Source organism: Asterias amurensis, chromosome 2 (assembly GCF_032118995.1).
Source record: "Asterias amurensis chromosome 2, ASM3211899v1".
Classification (NCBI taxonomy): domain Eukaryota; kingdom Metazoa; phylum Echinodermata; class Asteroidea; order Forcipulatida; family Asteriidae; genus Asterias; species Asterias amurensis.
This window is the reverse complement of record NC_092649.1, coordinates 23,666,763-23,688,222: the sequence shown is the minus strand read 5'-3', so window position 1 is coordinate 23,688,222 and position 21,460 is coordinate 23,666,763. Positions and strand designations below refer to the sequence as shown.

The 21,460-nt window shown below is 41.2% G+C and overlaps 1 protein-coding gene across 7 annotated transcripts in view; it reads right to left on the bottom strand.

Moving 5' to 3' along the window:
* The window catches only part of LOC139954256 (protein polybromo-1-like), a 69,511-nt gene extending 58,217 nt beyond the window's left edge, over positions 1-11,294 (bottom strand). For all 7 annotated transcript variants that reach the window (XM_071953975.1, XM_071953981.1, XM_071953980.1 and 4 more), the window contains exons 1-5: positions 11,083-11,294; positions 8,819-8,944; positions 6,380-6,477; positions 4,682-4,829; positions 2,895-3,035 (exon numbers count right to left, since the gene is read on the bottom strand). In XM_071953975.1, coding sequence (XP_071810076.1) covers positions 2,895-3,035; positions 4,682-4,829; positions 6,380-6,477; positions 8,819-8,938 — 507 coding nt within the window. In that variant the 5' untranslated portion in view covers positions 8,939-8,944; positions 11,083-11,294. The remainder of the gene's footprint in view (positions 1-2,894; positions 3,036-4,681; positions 4,830-6,379; positions 6,478-8,818; positions 8,945-11,082) is intronic.
* Between the last annotated feature and the right edge of the window lie 10,166 nt (positions 11,295-21,460).

Here is a 21,460-nt window from a genome sequence, read left to right as displayed (position 1 = left end):
GAGTGGAACATAACTAAAATAATAGGTAAGTAAATATACCTTTCTTTTGATTAAAAAAACCCTTATAATCCATAACAAGGCGTTTACAGTAACGAAAAACTTTTGTGCATAATTTATCAGATTTCATTTGTTTAAGTTTTTCCTTGCAAACATGTCTAGTAAAACAAACTGAACTGTTTTTATTTTGAAATTGTGCAATCACAACATAGCAACTGCCTCTAGGCTGAAGGAATTCAAGGTTAAATGGTCACCAGTGACCAAGCGAGTTATTGTATCAGCAGGGTTCTCCACACGCGGTTTTGTCTGGGCGCTGCACCCTTCCAAAATTCTCAAAATACCAAATGCGCCCGCTCATAAAATGTAGCGTCCAGACAAAGTCATCTAGTGCCTGGACAATTTTTTATTATTTTTACTTCACGACGCACACAAACCCATATTGCAATGCGCTACTAGATCGATCTTTTTGTATTAATAGTGTGCAGCAACTGGCACCCAGAAGTCGGCTATTTCGTAATGACATTTCGCATGCATTTTTCTCTGTGTCGCAGGGCATCCTGACTACATTTTTAGTTGATGAATGGAGCCTTGTATCCAAGACTCAATAATTGAGTCATTCTCCCTATCATGAGAGATATTATTATTGTACATTGTCCATAATGGGCCAGGGAATGACAACTCTTTGGATGTTTACAACAAACAGCATGGAAGAAGACTTGACTTAATTTCAAGTCTGAGATCGCTGTTATTCTCGTGCATCAGCCACACAGATTTCCACATTTTGCAGATTAGCTATCACACGCTCTAACAGGCCAATGACAGAGATTAATTTGCAAGAGGGCGCTATTTCAATCAGGCAACATTGTGTAGGCTATCGGGTAGGCTAAAAGCCACAATCACAAACTTTGAACCAAGTCTAGGTAGGAGACCGATCAGAGATCAAATAACCTGGATTCAAATCTGAAACTCGCATTCCTGAGTAGAAGCTATCGGGCGATCGTGCACAAAGTGGATAACAGTTCAGCACCAGTGGTTTTGTTTGTGCTGAAATGATTTGCACAAAAATGTTTGCGCAATCAGTCGGTCTTGCAGGAATAGTTTGTGCAATTGCCGATCGTACAGGAATGGTGTGTGAATCAGCTTATCTATCTTGCAGGAAGAATTAGCGCTATTTGCTGATAGTGCAGGAATAGTGTTCGCAATATGTCGATGGTGCAGAGCTGCAAACATTGGTGTTTGAAAATCAGGAAGATTTTATTTTTAAGTCAGAAAAACTCAATCTCAGTGCGCGCGACAACGATTTTTGCTGAAATAAAAACCAATATTCATAAACAGGCATGACATTTGAAATATTACAAAATAATATTTCTGTTTATGTTTAAAATGCTTTACACACACTTCTAGAAAGAGGACCAGCATGGTCAGAAGATGCATGGTTTAAGTTATGTTCAATTATAAACCCAGGGAATAGAATTTCTGCCTTTATTACACTGCTGTCATTAGAGTCCAATTTTCTAACAAAAATCTGCAATGCCTAGCGTGTTGGCTCGACCCGTGCCGTTTCACTACTGCAATGTTTATATCAGAATCTACGTGTCTCAGTATGTTGTTTCGTCCGAAACATCTGAATGGCAATGCAAAACGCATGATTTTCATCTTTGGGTGATTGTTTTATTTTATACATGGTCATCCTTTGTGGTAGTTTTCTATGTGTTTTTGAGCATATTTAATTTGTTTCAGCGACTTAACGCTTGCACCGCTGGGCGCCGCCATTTTGGGTAGTCTTGGACCATTGGTGTTGCGCACTCACACACAGATCCCACGTCGCTGCACACACACAGGGGAAGAACACTAGTCACAGCGCCCTCTATGTTGATTCATTACAAGCGTGTACAGTTTGCCGTGTATTATATACTGTAGATCGGAACGTTGGTTGTGTGTGAGCATTTGGAACCAAGACTAGATCGTGGAAGATTTGCAGAAGACGAAACTACAGTTAGAACAATTTTTTCTGCGCATCTATTGCAATTATGCATGCGCGTAAATGTTTATTAAACACAAACTGAATTGGGACGGCGGCGGAGGGCAAATTCGTTTTTTGTTTTTTTCATTAACAAGTTGGAGATCCAGGAGATTTCGACTGTTTGCGGGATGTCAGAAGTTTGCCGTCAAATGCGGGAGTCTTCCGCAGGATCCAAACGAGTTGGCAGCTCTGATAGTGCTGGAATAATTTGCGCAATTAGGTGATGCTGCATGAATTGTTTAGTTCTTTAGCGCCTGAACAAAATTTAACCCTGTGAAGAACCCTGCAGATATATCCAAATTTAATCGAAAATGGATTATTGATGGGGAAAAAACATTATATATGTACATGTAGATGATGTATGGAGATAATATATTCGTAGAAAAAGCAAAATAATAAATATTCTCATAAAATACTTATTAACAAAGAAGTGCCATGATAAATGGGAACAAATACATGACACAAACAAGTATTTCTGGTAATTCTTAAAGGAACACGTTGCCTTGGATCGGGTCGAGTTGGTCTTTGAAAAGTGTTCTTTAACCGTTTGTTATCAAATCGATATGGTTAGAAAGAATACAATGATCTACACAAAATATGCCTCGAAATTGCACGGTTTTCTTTTACCTCGTCGACTAACACGGTCGGCCATTTATGGGAGTCAAATTTTTGACTCCCATAAATGGCCGACCGTGTTAGTTCACGATGTAAAACGAAAACCGGGCAATTTTGAGTGATACTTGTGTGGATCATTATATTCTACTTTTAAAACATCTTTCCAATCATATGCATTTCATAACGAACAGTTACAAACGCTTTTTATAGACTAACTCGTCCGATCCAAGGCAACATGTTCCTTTAATGTAAAACAAACCTCTCCCAAATCCTCCAGTTTGTCTCCTGTCTCCTCCAATTTGACATCATCTATAGGAGACTCATCCTCAAGATATTGATGTTTGGTGGCACAGAAGAGACGCCAAAGATCACAAGCATCCCGGTATTCTTGAGAGGTTTTCTGTTGCAATGTAAATGAAATAGGTCTGTTTCACTGCATCTGCCATCAAACTGCAACCACGCAGGGCGTTTCATAAAACCATTATGAAAATATTAGTAAGTCTCTCTCACAGATGCACCTCCAGGTTTATTCTTCATGTATTATGATGTATTGTTTAATGATGACAAATTATTTGTACCCTTTCTTGGACATGGTTTTTTTTTGGGGGGGGGTGTTGTTTTTTCATTGGATTATTCAGCAAGCTTACAAAAAATGTACTCTGCCTTTTTTTTTTCTTTTGATTTTTTTTTTGGGGGAAAAAGCTTGGACTTCCTCAAAAAAGGCCAGATGAAAAAGAATGTGACCATGGGGGTTGAAAAACAATAGGCTTCTGTGGGATCCCTAGACCAATCCTCAAACCAAGTTTGGAGTTGATAACCTACATGTACATTGTAAGTCCTTGAGTTATCACTTGGACAATGATAAGGACAAACGCACACGCCTTTGCACCGAGACACACGGAAGGACAAGGCAAACACTATATGCCCCTTCGGCTGGCTTCACCGGCAGTGCAGCGTAAACTGACACTCACACAACAAAGCACAGCAAAACAAGTACGCCTTACAGCTTTCACTGGCACTGTCTTCAAACCAATTGAATCTAAACTTGTTCTTATATAACTGATTCCTTTGTCTACAATTATCTTGCACTGACAGGTCTCCAGTTGGAAAAACAATGGCAAAACTAAAACAACATTTTGGATAAGTAGCCTAACAGATCGTCACTGCACATGTTCATTCATGCAATATGTACACTCAAGGTGCAGAAGCCAAAGGATTTTCTTTAGTCTAGACCGCATGTGCTAAACTGTATGCACCAAGATAGTTTCTACCGAGTAATTGACTCCACTAAAGTTTAAACTTTTAACCAGTACATCCGTTGTCAAAATTTTTAGCACAAACCTAACCTATCATGATTGCTATCTATGTAATAATCTACATAGAAAGGTTTGCGGTAACACCATGTAATGACTATCTCTAATGAGTTGGGGTGGTTCTGAAAAGAACCGTTGGTTTCAACTCGACATTTCGATCAGTATGCTCTGATCGTCTTCTTGAGAAAGCTGGACTCTGATGCTGCATGCTGCTTAAGTACTGTGGAGGCGGATTAGCTTGGTGATCTATAATCTACCCCGTGCACATTGTATGTCCCTGTACTTTAGTTCTATCCCAATTCCCATGGACTTTAAGCACAAGATGTACAAAATCTTTTTGTTCCCCCTGTTTGTAGTCTCAACCTAATAAACAGTATTGCCTTATACTGTTTATTGCCTCGGTGTATGGGTAAAAACCAAAATTAATATTCTTTATCCACGATGCAAATTTAAGATCTATTATATCGTTGCGGTACCCGCTGCCAAAACATAGGATTCGAACTGCCTCTAACTGCCGGGCAACCTCGGTAGTCTAGTTGGTAAGACACTGCTCTAGAATTGCAAGGGTCGTGGGTTTGAATCCCACCCGAGTAACATGCCTGTGATATTTTTTCACCGGACTCGGGAAAGTACCGAGTATACAGTGCTAACACACATCGGTGTATGGGTAAAAAAACAAAAATAATATTCTTTATCCCCGATGCAAATTTAACATCTATTAGTATTGCCTTACCTTATAATATGCCAGTGCATTATTGATCATAAGCTCTACATCTGTTGCCATTTGATCTACAGTATCATACTCTTCCATCTTGAGTCGTTGCTGGATCTTCAGCAGGTCAATGGGACTAGTAACCACATCATAATATTCAGGTGCTCCTCTACAAAAGAAACAGTGAGAAGTAGCCTCAAAGAGTCATTTCCAAAACTTTAGTCATGTTTACTAAAATAACTCACAATGGCTTAAAGGCAGTGGACACTATTGGTAATTACTCAAAATAATTATTGGCATAAAACCACACTTGGTAACGAGTAATGGGGAGAGGTTGATAGTATAAAACATTATGAGAAACGGCTCCCTCTGAAGTGGAGAAGTTTTCGAGAAAGAAGTGATTTTCCACGAACTTGATTTCGAAACATCTGACAGCACACAACTTCGTGTGACAAGGGTGTTTTTACTTTCATAGTTTTCGCAACTCCGATGACCAATCGAGCTCAAATTTTCACAGGTTTGTTTTTTAATGCATATGTTGAGATACACCAAGTGAGAAGACTGGATTTTGACAATTTTGACAATTACCAATAGTGTCCATTGTCTTTAAGAAGTTCTGTTTCTATTAAAATAACAATAAATAGAATTTCAGTTTTTGTGACTTCAAAATTTAATTTCGCTTGTGTTGCTGTCTCGAATTAAAGCCATTATACACTTTCGGTAAACAGTATTGTCCATATCCCACACTTCGTGTATCACAACTTATATATAAAATAACAATCCTGTGGAAATTTAGGCTCAATCGGACATCGGAGTCGGGAGAAAATAACGGGAAAACCCACTCCTGTTTTCGCGCGTTTCGCCGTGTCATGACATGTGTTTATAACAAATCCGTAATTCTCGTTAACGAGAATTTATATTGTTTTACCGTTTTCTCAAAAAGTAAAGCATTTTATGGACTAATATTTCAAGAGAAGTCTTTCACCATTACCTTCTGTAAACCCTGTAAATTATTTGTAAATCTGTGAATTTTTTTGTTTTGTTTCTGTACCGAAAGGGTCCAATGGCTTTAACCTTTAGTCTGGATGATCTGATGGTTCATGTCTCATGATATGAGATTTGAGATTCTTAATTGATGATTGATGTCATCAGATGGCGCTTTAAATAAAGCATAAAAATGTCATTACCTTAAAGGCACTGGACGCCTTTGGTAATTGTCAAAGACCAGTCGTCTCACTTGGTGCATCTCAACATAATTATGCATAAATTAACAAACCTCTGAAAATTTGAGCTTGATTGGTTGTCCAATGTGCTAGAGAATAAAGGAAGAAAAAACAACCCTCAAAGGTGTGTGCCTTTAACATGCATTGAATTCGAGACCTCAGCTGAGGTCTCCAATTCAATTCAAACACTTCAGCGAGAAATTACTTTTTTCTCAAAAACTATGTTACTTCAGAGGGAGCCATTTATCACAATGTTTTACTATCAACAGCTCTCCATTGCTCATTACCAAGTAAGTGTTTATGCTAATAATTATTTTGAGTTATTACTATAAGTGTCCAGTGCCTTTAATTCGGGAATAACAGTGTAAGGACCCAGTCCTCATTGCTTGGTAATGACAAGGTTGGTGGCTGGCGCTGTTAATGGACCAAGCCAGACCCATAAGCATGTACAAGTCTCTACAAGCAGGCAAACAAAATTGTAACCATTTGTACAAACCTTCGCTTTGGTACCCTGATCAGAGCTTCACATAGTAGTCTTCCATCTTCAGTTTTATAGTTCCTGATGGTATCATACAGCTCCTGGATAATCCCAGCCTGCCATTAAGTAAATCAAGTACATTTCCATTATTGTCGTTCTGTAATACCAAACTTTTTGGATTATAAGTTGCGGTTTATACGTTGATTGTGGCCCTTTTTTAACTCCTGTGCTGAGCGGCTTACATGTATACCGACGTACTAATATTGAAGGGGAAAAAACAGCATACATTTTTTTTAAAGAAAGAACCACCAAACTCACTCTGAAAAATTCTTTTAGAAAAAAAAAACATTTTATTCAACAAGGACTACTCCACCAACCTTGTTTTTATTCCTAGATGAATGGGTCACAAAAGTCCCAGTTCTACTCCATTGTATTTTAAGGAAATTCGTCTGTTCGACAAAGTTTTTTTGTCCATATTTATGAACGTCAAAATGATGTTAGTCTCACCAACCCTTTGTGTAGGTTGTGCAATGCCGCATTTGCACACTGGTAAACTACAGCTCACTTTAGGCCTGTGATTAAAGATTGTTGTGTCATATTTTCTGACGTCATTTCTTTGCAAGATATTCCACAATAATGGAGAACGATATTTCGCGATTTCATTGCATGCGCAGTCATAAAGGTTCATTAAGATGCACACAATTGCAAAGATTTTAATGACAGCCATCTGTCAATGTTTTGTTTTTGAAAAGCAATCAAAGTTTACGAAATTGACATTGTAAATTATACAATTTTCATTGATTTTCTGGGTCACAAAATTGTGCATCTGGCAGGGAGTGAGCTTGTGTTTTTGACCATATTAATCGATGATGTGGCCAACCTAAGCCAACTCCACAACACAACATTTTAAGACATAAATATTCTTTTCCTGACACGCTGTCAGCAAATCTACTGATTTGGGGCTCTGCATACGTCCACTCTATGGACAATTGGCTGACAGCAAAGTGGTGGTTTGTGTCAGCAGTCACAATCAATAGGCCTATGATAAGCATCTTTGCAATGTGTTTGTGGCGGTGATCATGTTTCCTCTGAAGTAAGGAAGTTCGATCTCCTTCTGTAGTCCTTTCTCACACAATTTTGTACAAGTACAAAATTGTGTTACATGATGTGTGGCATCCTTGTGCATTGCTGTGGCAACCGAAAGTGGGAAACACACCCCAATTTCAAAATGTTACCGAACCATGAAGGAGATGGGTCGCCAAAACTAATTTTGGTCTAGATATAGATTGGACATTTATATTACAAATGGGGTTAGTTGAATGTTTGTGGTTAACTATTGCAAAGGTCAACAAAGTTCACAAAGAATTACTCTATTGGGTCATTCCGTGTCAAATCACCCCCAAAAAAGACAATTTTAAACCCTTCCCTCTTCAAATTTGCTCGAATGTGGTAATAGTGGCTCAACAAGCTGATATTTCAAATTTCAGCTCTATCCTATTAACGGTTTTCGTCCTACGGCATGCTCTTTTTCGTTGATTTCGGTCAAAATGCGCCCGACTGCCGATATTCAAACGACCATAAATCGGTAACCATTTGGTCAAATTGGTTGAAATTGGTGTCTTTGGAAAGGAAATTGCATAAGCTTTCCAAATCTGCCATTACTTTTTTTGTAGGAACATTTTTACACCAGGTTTTAGGTTTAGTAACCTTTTGACCTTGGATTTGACCTTGTGGATCACGTGATCTGGAAATGAACTTAGGTAAAAATTTACCCTCATATTTTTCTCCACAATATAAAAAAAATAGAGACATAATATTTTTGGCTTGCTTTCAAGCTCCACTCAAAGTTGCCCTACTTGCCTATTCCTAGATACAAAGTATGGTGATCAGTCTAATTCTTCAGAAGAAGATCTGAGAACCCATGAATCACCACTTGGTACATTCTTACACGCAGAGACTGTCCACCAAAAATCGGCTTACTGTCCACTAAGCTTGGGCGATACCACGATATTATCGATTATCGCGATACTAATTTGGAAACGATTTCGATATCGGATCGATTTGGATTTAATCGAAATATCGCTATAACACGATCGCGATATATCGTGATATATCGTGATATCGATTAAGTATCGCAATATCGCAATGTATTTCCTAGCTGAGACATCTTGCACCCCATAAGTTTGGAGTAAAACCAGAAGAATAGGTCATTAGAACACCTCTCTAATGCTATGACTGTCTCTTCTACAACTTTCAATGGGAGTTTCAAGACTGGTGATGTCAAATTTTATTAATCACGATTATATCGAATATCACGATATATTGTCGGCGATATATCGTGAATAAAATAAGTTGATATCGCCCAAGCTTACTGTCCACCGAAAAATCTTTCCTGAGGATGCACCTATTAAAGTTGAACATGACTACATGTACTTACAATATACTTTGCATACTTACTGAGTCTTGTGAGTGAACAGACTTCTTGCGTCTCTTTATGGAAAGGGGGGCTGAATGCAAGGGTTCCTCCTCGGCATCCTTGGCATCAGTAGACGCCGCTGATCTACGCCTTTTGGTCATGGCTTACTGCAGAGAAAAAGAGTACCTTTATTGTCATTTTGACTTTTTAAAAGCTCTACAATGTAAAATGGCATTTATAGAAACAGACTGATTATACCACAACAAATGTATAAAGACAGTTTGTATTCAGGACGGTAATTATGCACGTACTGTCAGCTGTCCTTAAAATACAGAAACTTGTCCCATTAATAAATCAACCAAACACCTGAGCACAACCTCCGGCATGGCAGACCCTCTGCATTCCTATACAAAATGTGATCAACATGAATCTGGTTTCGTCTTATTACTGGGGGAAGGGGGACAATTTGGCAACTTTCACATTATTTTTAACAAAGAAGGCTTAGTTTGGTGAGGATTAGGTTTGCACAAGTATTTATCTGACCTGGAGAACATCATAAATTTTTGGGGACAAGATGTGTAACTGACCTTAAAACAAAGATTTATCAATCTGTTTAGGTGCTTAAAAACCTCTTTTTCCCATACTTGGCCATGGGCCACATTATTTTATGAATTAATTCACTCAAGCAATTTTGTGACGTGAGTTTATGTGATGCAAAATGTACGCTGACAAATTGGGGTCGTTCGCAGAAGACGACCTCCGTTGTGCTTCGATGGCATTCTGCGGGCTTGAAATTCTCCTCTCAGGTGGGCTTTGACATCGGACAAACAAAAATAAAGCTCAGTTGTTCTTGGTTTTGTTTATTAAATTTAAATTCTACTCAAGTCTTCAGTGCATGCATATAGGGTACACAAGGCCACTAGTTGTCCCAGCCAAATTTCTGTACATTTTGCCCTGGTGCTACACTGGTACTATACGGTAGTAGTTAAAAAGCAAGACAGCTCTTTTCAGAACTGAGAAGTCTCCCGAACATCCGATAAATCTACACCGCAGTAGTAGAATAAAGAAAGACAGTTCTCTATATCAGAAAGAACTCTACCTGACAAGTACTTGTAGATACACACAATCCACATGGTGTTACTGCAAACCAAAAGACACTCTTGTCGCACAAGTTGTGTGCTTTCAGATGCTTGAATTTGAAATATTTCAGTGAGAAACTACTTCTTTTTCAAAAACTACGTTACTTCAGAGGGAGCCTTTCTCACAACGTTTTGTACCATCATCACCAGCTCTCCATGGCTCATTCATAGACATAGACAAGTAAGTTAAGAATGGTGTATATGATTGTGCATGGGCTTGTGGCCATACCATGTGGACCACTATACTTCATTCCATTAAGATCAGGGCCCAATTTCATGGCTCTGCTTACCGCCGAACTCTGCGCTTACGATCACAATTCCCCGCTTACATGCAAGCGCCGAATTTCTGCGCTCGCCTTGTAATCATAAAATGCCCAGTAACGTGAAGTACGCACGCGCAGAAGCCCAAATTCGCCGCTAACCCGTGAAATACGCTTGCCGTAAGCACAGAATTCCCTGCTTCCATAAGCGCCGATTCTGTCCTTAAATGGTAACCAGAGCCATGAACTTGGGCCCTGGCTTCCTCCAACACCACTGCAGGATACTTGTATAGCAACAACACTCATTCATACCAAGCGCCATCTGTCTGTGGAACCATACCAGACACAGTTGTGACAGCTCCATCACTGGACCAGTTCCGGAATCGGCTATCCAGCCTACGCAACGAACGGCTCCGTTAATCAAGCTAGCCGCCAGATTTTTTTTACTTGCACTTGCAGCCTATCTGCATCTGTATAAATACACCTTATTTCATGTATTTCTGTGAGCTTTTTTGCTGATATAATGTTCCCGCGCCCTGCTTACTTTTACACTTCATACTAGTATCAATATCATAGAACGATAATACTCACACATGTGAGACTTGGTTGTACTCGTATAAATAGGAAGAAGACGAAGAAGAAGAAGTTTATCAATAATGAATGCCAACAATTATTTTGAGTAGGCTAATTACCATATTATCTAGTGTCCAGTGACTTTAAAAAGGAAGGAATATAATTTAGAACTTAAAAAATAATTAGGCCTATATTATTAATAAGAAAAGAAAAAAAGAAAATTAGGAATAGAATTAGAATTTAGAAAGAAGGCGGTTGGTTTATCATACATAGTCATTATGAATTATGATGATACACTACAAATTATCCAAATACAATACAATAATGTGTTACCTCTCTCCCTCAGTCAGTCAGATGTGAATTCGGACCATGCATATACGGTATCAACTCTCCAGGACCAGGTGAGGATCGAGGGGTGAGTGTGTGCCGAGAATTCGGGGGAGAGTGGCACCGAATGGTATGAGAAAAAGTGAATGAGTACGGGGGACGTTGTTCGGGGACGGACCGACGTTCCACCAAGTCGATGTGCACAGTGCATGCATGTGGTTTGTATCATCACACACTGCACTGAAGCCGCAGTAGACAAAGAGCGCCACTCTTTTGCAGCTAGTCTTTAAAACGAGTCGTTTCTTTGCAGGTCCATAACGAGAATCCGCTAACGCAAAATAACGTCTTGAACAAAGAATAATTTTATGCTTGCAGCCGGTGTCACATTAGACTTGATTTCAAGTCTTAGATCACATTAGACTTGATTTCAAGTCTTAGATCGCGGTTATTATTCTGCATCTCACGAAAAACGTCCTACGGGTGCCCTATGGCGGAGGTTGATACCAAGAGGGCGCTGTTTGTAGAGCCTAGGACGACTAAAAGCCACGATCAAGACTTTTGGAACCAGACTTGCGGCTTTCTCCAGAAGACGATTGGAGCCCCATGACCTGAGCATACTGATCGAAACAATGAGTTGAAACCAACGGTTCCTTTCAGAACCACCCCAACACATTAGCCTGATAGTTATTACATGGTGTTTCCGCAAACCTTTTCATATTTACTTGAAACCAACGTCTAGTGTCACAGGGAATTTTGTATCCCCCGCACAGCGGTCCGAGGGGGGGGGGGGGCACAGAATCCCTCTGTCCCCCGGCGGGCTAGTTGTGGTCCGCCGCCAGGGAAAATTATCCCCCTCCCCTCTCAATTTAGACTGAATTGAAATGTAGTTATATTTTAATATCAACATTTGTTTCCGCACAGCGGTCCAGGGACAGAATCTCCTACGGGATTATGTCCCCCCCCCCCCCGCCCCCCGGCTGCTATTTTTTTTTCAAACGACATTGGTAAAAGATTTTAATAATTCCATTATGAGGTAATTTTGACGGAAAGAGCCAATTTTGACGGAAAGGGAAAACAAATGTTGCAATTTCGTTTGAGGGAAAAAACATCGCCCCGGCTAGGGTTTTCTGTCCACCAGGTGAACTTGTTCCCCTATAGGCTCAATTATAGACTGAGTTAAATGTAGTTATATTTTTATACCATCATGTTGTTTCCCTCCGTGCCTCTCATGCAATCGTTTTACACAATAAAATATGAGACGTGTTGTTCCTTTCAATAATTATGCTATTGGGGGGGGGGGGGGGGAGGGAGAGAACTACGTGCTTTGAGTGTAAGCTGCCTGCAAAATGTGTGCAGCAGTCATTTTCGTTTGGGCCTACAAATTAAACCGACTTGATTCCAAAAATGGGAAGTATGCATGCTACTTAATTATCACATAGGCTCGGAAGTCGTCACTAAGTTGTTTAGACTTTATTTAAGTCCCGTTCCCGTGCGGGAGGTTTATATACATGTACTCGCTGCCGTCAAAATGTAGCAATTGGGGTCCCGACGGAACAGGTTGGCGAATGCAGAACATCATATCAATAGTTTTCTGAGATTGGCACGGGATTGGGACTTGAGTCAAGTCTAATATTTGTTGGGCCGGCTGACCGGTGTGAACGCAACGGGAGATTCTGCCCCCCCCCCCCCCACCCCTATGGGAACAGCATGGGGCCCGGGCCCGCTTAAGGGCCCATGAAACTTTTGCATTTTAGACTCTCTGTGATGCAATCAGGGCCAGTTTTGAGGGGGGACATTTTGATATAGTGTCCCCCACTCTTCAAAAGTTGTTTCATCCTTTGCCCCCGGGGTTATGTCCATGGTTGGGACACTGGGTTTGGTCTTACACAGTGCAAAACAGGAGTTTATGAAAAAGGTGGTCAAAAGACACGGGGAACATTTGATATTGTTTCCCCTACCCCCTTCGAAAATGGGGTGGGGTGGGGTGGGTGGGGGACACGTCCCTTCCACTCTTTTAAGGGGGAGGTGCAAATCTGTCAACGAGCATGCGTGCTGTGATAAGCCTTTATGGCGTTGGGTGCGGGCACGATTATAGGGCCCGGGATACTCTTAATACTTAGATGCACTTAGATGCTCTGGGATGCAATCGGGGGAACAGTTGATATAGTGTTCCCCACCCTTCAAAAAGTTATGTCATCCTTTGCCCCCAGGATTAATGTCCATGGTGGGACACAGGGTTTGGCCTAACACAGTGCAAAACTTGGGCTTCATGATAAAGGTGTTCAAAAAGGTGGGGGGGGGGGACATTTAATATTGTTTCCCCCACAGGCCTCCAAAAGATGGGGGACATGTCCCCCTGCCCCCCCCCCTGATTGACGCCCGTGCCCGGTGTCCCGGTGTGGCGGTCTCGGAGCTCCGGCGGTCTCAGAGCTCCAGATTACCAAATACGGTAGTATTACGTCATGCTGTGCCTGCGCACACCAAGCGAAAGTAGTCGATTTTAGCGCCGTGCCGAGTACACTCTCGTAGTAGACTTAGGGACAAGTCGTTTTATTGTCCCACGCGGTGAGATCGTCGAGTTGCAGCGGTGCTCTCCGCGCGCGAACTGCTGGTTGCGCAACTACTCCGGAGAGCTTGGCACGCCAGAGATCTGAGACCGTGATTACTGCGTGTATTTGCCGAAATCTCCGGTGACGTCACCCGGAGCTCTGAGACCGCCGGAGCGCTGAGGCCGCCACACCGGACCACTTTACCTGGCGTTTCTAGGGTACAGCGTCCCCCGATACAGTGTGTCCTATATGGAAAAAACTGTCTCTTGTTATTCTATCCGCCGTGCTCAGCGGAGATTTTGTCCCCAAATGGAAAATGTGTCCCCCAGGCAATGACGTCCACCTACCTCCATGGTCCACCGACGACGGAACTTCAGTGGATTTCGCTTAGACAGCCACTGCTCACAAAGTGGCTGTTAAAACACATTTTATTCAATGTGGGCCTGTAAAATAATTTAACGTTGCAGCTTTACCTTAAGAATTATTATTTTCAATAAATTATTTTCAATATTATTTTCAACATTATTTCACGATCTTTTCGCCACACACGAAAAGTTGCGGACGTAGGGTACACAATTAAAAGTAGTTCCGGTGTCACAGGGAACTCTGCCCCCCCCCCCCCCCCCCCGGCCCCGCAAAGCAGGGGGACTGTCAGCGCGGCTAGGGTTTTCTGGTCCGCCGCTAGGGAAATTGTCCCATCCCCTCTCATTTTAGACTAAATTAAAATTCGTCGAAGTTGGGAGAGAATAATGGAAGATAAAACACCCTTGTCGCACAAGTTGTGTGCTATCAGATGCTTGAATAAGATACCTTAGCTGAGCTCGAATTAAATTCAAATATTTTAGTGAGAAATTACCTCTTTCTCAAAAATAACGTTATTTCAGAGCACGACGTTTCTCACAATGTTATCAACAGCTCGTCATTGCTTGTTACCAAGTCAGTTTTTATGCCAACAATTCTTTTTGAGTTATTACAGATAGTGTCCAGTGCTTTTAATCGATGCATTTACTCAGTCTTTCAAACAATCTATTTCAAGGCATGTGATAATAATGGCGGCGCTGCGATGAGAAGGGCTGCTTCTAGGAATCCCGAATTATGTCGTGCGCACGAGATATGCGTGCGCACGAGTTAATTATGTCGAGGCACGAGATAATTATGTCGTGCGCACGAGATAATAATATTTATTTTATTTTACTTTTTTATTTTAAATCTTTAGACATACACAATAGTTACAAGTTGTACAGGGGCTGTCAAGGTTAAAACAAAAGTATAAAACTGTCATCAAAAGATGTGTAAAACCAGACCCCTGCCAACGATAAAAATATAATTATACAATATACAAAGGTGATTGCACTGAAACATTTTAGAATCACACAATAGAAATCATTAAAACACAAGCAAAACCAGACTATTGAAAACAAAAAACTACACCCACAACAAAACACCGCAGCGATAAGAGGAAGGGACAACAATTGAAAATAAAAAAACATAGAATGGACTAAAAACCCTCAGAAAAAAAACAAAATAAAAAATATCTCGTGCGCTAGGGTAGTGTCGTGCGCACGAGATAATTTAGATGTTTTTCTTCTTCAAAATGTCCCTTTTGGGGCTCCGTAGTGATTACCCCCAAAAGGTGAAACAAACTACATCAGGCATAAAGCTATACAGCTCAGCTGCCTCTGATTGCGCTTTACTCACCCAGCTGCCTATAATAATATGGCATCATACTTCACCTTCTGAAACACGGCATAGCTTCTGTGAGGGGTAAACCTTTTGATAAATTATTGTCCCTCAAGGGTCAAGCATGTGCTATCTTTCGTCTTGTGTGGCGAAGCTCAATTCATGGCTTACGGACAATATGCTCAAACTGGGACTAAGTTCTGACGACAGCGACGGTGACCGCTATACCAACGTCACGTGACCTGAGATGGGGTACAACCATCAAACACGGCGTACTGCGTATCAACATGCGTTAAAAAGACATGATCATTGTTGCATTTTTCTGTTCAATCGATGCTTTTCTTTCTTGAAATCACTGAAGAATATTCCGGAGTTTGTACCATGATACCTTAGCGGTGGCTGAACAATGCCAGTAAAGGGTAAACACAGTTCCACCAAAAAGGAAACTCTACGGTAATGTTCACACGATGTCATGTGTTTGTGCACGGAGAGTGTGGTTTTCGTTGCCCTCATTGTAATTATTTAGCCGCCAATATTTTCAATAAAAATCTCCGGAAGAAGCTGCAAATTCCTTTATTTTCACCCTCAAATTATTTGATAAGAAGGGGCAGCTGTCAGCTAGAGTCTAACAACTTTGCGGTCCCCCTGTGTTGTAGGTGTCCCCACTGGTCTCCCCTTGTACTCGACTTGCTTTGGTCTTGGTTTTAGTCTCGCTCGGGTGTACCGGTCTTGACTACAACACTTGGTCTCTCTTTGCACAGCCCGACTTCACGCCATGCACAACGCAAAATCTACGGCGCGCGAGCTCGCTCAAACCTCGGTAATTTACGAAGTATTTTGTAGTAGAAAGGGGATGAATACCGGATAAGTGTGATTTAAATAAATGTCACAACATTCAACTTTATTAAACGGGCTTCGTTTTGAGATAAAAGTGTTATGTATCGGAAATACAGCCGATTATGGTATATCGATAAGAGCTTTCTCTTGTCTTTACTTAGAAGCTGTGTTTTATTTCTATATACCCATCTCAGGATACGTGATCACATAAACATAATGTAGGAACACATGGTGTATCTTCCTGTTGGGGATATTGCACAGCCATTTGCTTATACTTATTTAAAATGTACATGTTTTTCGGCACTGTCTGCTCGCGCATTTCCTTTGGTTGTTATCGTCAATTTGCACGAACAAGAACTAATGAACCCGGATCTGACACATCAGCCAAAACCAAATGTACCAGATTCCTTTCAACTCCGTCTGATATTTGTGTTTATATCGAATCCTAGTGCAAACTGCATCCTGCCTTATGGGCCTATAATTGCAGACAATATTTAATATGGCCTAACGTTTCGACCCTAGCAGAGTCTTTCTTGAAGGCTAAATGACAACACACAACAAACATGAAAAGGTATCTAAGTGTAATATAAGCAGTGAAGTGGAAATACATGAATAGATAGAATGAAAGTAAGAAAGCACACTGGAAAAAAATAAGTGAGACAAAGGGGGTTTGTATTTTTTCAGCAATATTCTTTCCTGCTGGTTGTTATCGTCAATTCGCATGAACAAGAACTTATGAACCCAAACCAATTGTCGTATAACTGTACCTCATTCATATCAATCCCATCTTCTTCTTTTTTATATCAACACGTACAAAGAATGATTATTACAGAAGCAGGGGTAAAAATATGTAATCAAATAATTAAACGAAATAAAGTAGTATAATTTAAAATCTACCAAACAAATCTTTGCGGTGGGGGGGGGGGGCTATCCGTTCGGGGCGTCGATCTGTCTTGAAAGTTTGGGGGTGGGGGGGGGGACTTCGTGAGTCATAAGTATTACCTTGTGTGGTCCGGGGCCCGCTTTAGGGCCCCGGGAAAAATTAACTCGATATAGCTTCGGTATTTATCCTATATTATTTCTGCATACATAATGCACAGACGGCGTTTCATCCCAATCATCACCACAACATCGTCAAGGAGGGACAAGACAAGAAGGTATATTTGTGGTATTTTGCGGCGTGGGGTCCGGACCCGCTCAAGGGCCCGGGAAAATGTTGCGTTTTAGATGCTCTGTGGTGCAATCTTAGGCCAATACTTGACATAATGAATGAAACACAACATAAAGCATTTAAAATGTGAGCAGCAGTGGAACCTTTTGGGTTAACAGCATCTTCAGGTGCCGATCTATGACACGAATTTTAGGGGGCAAATCTGTCAAAAAGTGAGCATGCGAGTGTGAAGCCTTTACGGCGTGGATTTTGAAAATAGTTGAACTTTCATTAAAACAAAATGAAAAAGAAGGGTATGTGAAGTTGATTATTTGCAACGTGTGTACGCTAGGTTTGCGCAAAAAACAAAATCTCAGAAATGTCTAAATTGAATATGGTGTCAAATCGTCAACGTTTTCACGAAGGGACAATATCGTAAAAAATCGACAAAAATCTTATTTTGATTTTTGGGGGGTTTCGAATAAGTTGAACGGTATCTAACAATTCTCTAATTTATGGACCTAAAAGTCGTCTTAGGTCTAGTTTCTTAGTAACTAAGATGGTGAAGGACAAAAACCTCAAGATCCTGGATTTGCGTTTTGACGAACAGCCAATTACCTTTTTGTGCGTTGAAGACACGGCTGGCACAGCGCCAAAAAACAAGTGCTCCGGCTTTTTGCAGTTTCACCGAAGGGCAACTATCTTTGACCTACAATGTTTTACGCGCGCACCCCAAACGGCCACAACTTGTTTTTTCGTTTTCACACTAGGGAAAATATGCTAGCGAATGGGCTTACGAATGGTATTATTTGACAATCGCTCAAACTTGGCAACATTCTTCGCCGTGTTTCGTTTGGTAACAATTTCGGAACGTTCACTGGTCATTCTCCACCTCTTTTCGAAGATCACTCAATCAAAATGTGGCGAATATTCTTGCGATTATGAATACATTCTTGCGAATAAAAATGTTTACATTCGCGGTGAATTCGCCATACAATTGCGATTTGATGGTGAATATTTTCATCTTGGTCACCCCTCGGTCGTCCCTCGACCTCTCCTCAACAATATATGACGAATGCTTACCAACCTTGACAATGCTAGCCAATGCCTTACAAATAGGCAACGAACGTTGCGCACGTCGCGACTGAGCTTACCAACAATTTAAAACAAATGAAGCGATTGCTAGCGAATGTTACGAATGCTTGCGAATGCTTCGAAAGGGCTTACAAACGTTAATAATGCACTTATGAAGGTTACGAATGTCTTACCATCGTTGCCAATGTCTTGCCATTTTCTGACTAACTTCCGAACAATGGATTACGCTGCCGCGATTGCTATAAATACCGGGGCGAATCTCGCTCTGGCCACTTGTTCGTTTGACAAACAGTAACACCACATTTGTAAGAAAGGGAACCCGCGAAGGTTACAAACGCGTTACAGATGCCTTTATACGAACGTTGCCAACGCTTACGCATGCTTTACAGACGTTAACAATGGCTTACCAATACTAACGAATGTCGAGGCGAAGGACCGTCTTCGCAACATTCGCTGAAATTAACAAATCGGTTTGCAAATTGACCGATCTTCGTAAGGAGATGGGGCGTGACGGGTAACCGCTCCGAATTTGATACGAACGCTTAAGAAGACACGGCGAATGTTGCGAAGTATGAGCGATTGTCAAATATTTTCATTCGAAGCACATTCGCTCTATATTATTCGCAACAACGTGAAACAGCATTAGGAAGCGCTTTTTAATTTCAGCGAATAATGCGAAGACAGCCATTCGCCGTAGATTTTCGTAAGCATTGGTAGCCATTAGTAACGTTGGTAAAGCGTGCGTAAGCGTTGGCAACTTTCGTAAGGCATTGGCAATCATTGGCAAGCATTGTTAAGCAGTCGTAAAAGTTCGTAACAAATTGGTAACGGACAGGTCGAGGGGTGGTCGAGGGCGAACGTGAAAATATTCACTATCAATTCGCAAATTTTGGGCGATTTCGCCGCGAATTTCAAATATCCATATTCGCAAGAATATTCGCCCAATTCCAAGTGTGAGAGTATTACAATAGCGTGTGGAAATTTCCCCTTGCACAACGAAAAAAGTAGGTGATCAGGTGTGGCGGTTTCAGTCTTCCGCCGTGTTCAGTTTTCCGGGTGACGTATCCGGACATTTCAGCACGTTGTTCGAACGGTTATAGCTTTCCGGCGTGTTCAGTTTTCCGGGTGATGAGCCAGACAAAAATACCACCGCGAGTACCCTGGCGAGTACTGTAGTTCAGTGAAATAAAAAAATAAAATAAATAAATAAATAAATAAAATAAAAAACGGTAATAAATAAATTTAATCAACTAAACCAGAATTATAAAACAATTCTTCTGATTCTCTGACGCTCCTTCGGTATATGTACCACTGGTTAATTAACTTAATTACATGATAATTTGCTCGATCTTCACACCAAATTCTCTATACGATCCACGCGTTCGCCGCTCGTTGTACTCGTGGACGCCGCCATGACAGCTACCGGAGAGACACGGATGACTCAACACGGCACTAAAAATGGACTACTTTCGCTTGCTGTGCGCAGGCATCGCATGACGTAATGTAACCGTATTTGGTCATTCGGAAAACTGAACACGGCGGAAAGTTGAAACCGCCACACCGGCTTTTGCGTTTTCACGAACAGCAAAACGACGCGCTGCACACAGACCACGTTTTGTACAGTTTTCACGAAGAGACAATTTTGTTTGTTGAATAGTTTTACTCATTAATTAAACCATTATGGACAAAATTGGAAACAGATTTGTATGATTTAGGATCTCTATATTCTTGTAAAAGTTTCAAAGATTAAATATCGAAAAGTCTACCAACAAGTGATTTATAAATTAGCATAACTTCAAACGCGATTTTCTCCAAACATACATTTTTGGCTGCAGGGGACAAAATTGTCCCTTCGTGAAAACGGTGACGAAATGGAACAGAGTTAATTGGCAGACAGAGAATGTGCGTCACCGTAGAGTAAACATAAACTAACTACAAGAGAACCAACAAGTATGGAGATAACACGCACATAAGATACACGAGTTTAAAAAAAAATGGGGGAAAATTGACACCCCCCCCCCCCCCCAGGATTGATACCAATAAGGGGACACGGGGTTTGGTCTTACACAGTGCAATACTTGAGTTTCATGATAAAGGTGTTCAAAGACACGGGGAACATTTGATATTGTGCGTCCACCCTTCCAAAATGGAGGAGGAGGGTGGAGGGGGACACACACGCCTCTTACACCTTTCAAGGGGGAAGAAGTGCAAATCTGTCAACGATGTTCGCTCGGCCCCAGCGGCCAGTCTATCCAGGACCGCTGGGATGGGCTAATCGCTTGCACAGATTCTTGTTCAGGAAGTACGTTATGTATGCAGTGCATAGAAATATGGTGCAGTGTGAGTGTGATGCATGATGGGACTGCGCATTATTAAACCAATGACGCTGGTGACGAGCGAATCAACGACGGAGCATTAATTTTTGTGTTAGAAGCTTTTACGGCGTGCGGTCCGGGCCCGCCTAAGGGCCCGGGAAAATCTTGCATTTTAGATGCTCTGTGCTCCATGGCGGGACACTGGGTTTGGTGTTACACAGTGCAATACTTGGGCTTCATGATAAAGGTGGTTAAAAACATGGGGGGAAGTTTGATATTGTGTCCCCCACCCTCCAAAAGGTGGGGGACATGTTTTCCTGACCCCCCCCCCCCGATTGACGCCCATGTACCCATTGCTGATGGATTTGAACTGCCTCTGTAGCCATGGGGTTAGCTCAGTGGTATGATGGTCAGACATCTGCTCTATGCAATGACAAATGTTTTGGGTTTGAATCCTACCCGAGTGATTTGCCTGTTGCAATTATTGTTCAAAGAACTCGAAATAATTACTAAGTATGCAATTGCTTTAATACGGGTAAAAAAAAATTAAATGAGCACATCATGAACCCAGGGCTGCTGTAAGACCAATTTTTACCAATTTAATGTGCTGGTTCGCAAAATGGGAATAACTGCATGTAAATGAACAAAATGGAAAACAATTATCCAGCAACAAACAAAACGGCAAAGGTCCATCATTGTTCGTAAGCACAATTAATAATAAACAAGTTAATGTCGATTTATATAGAAATAGCCTATAG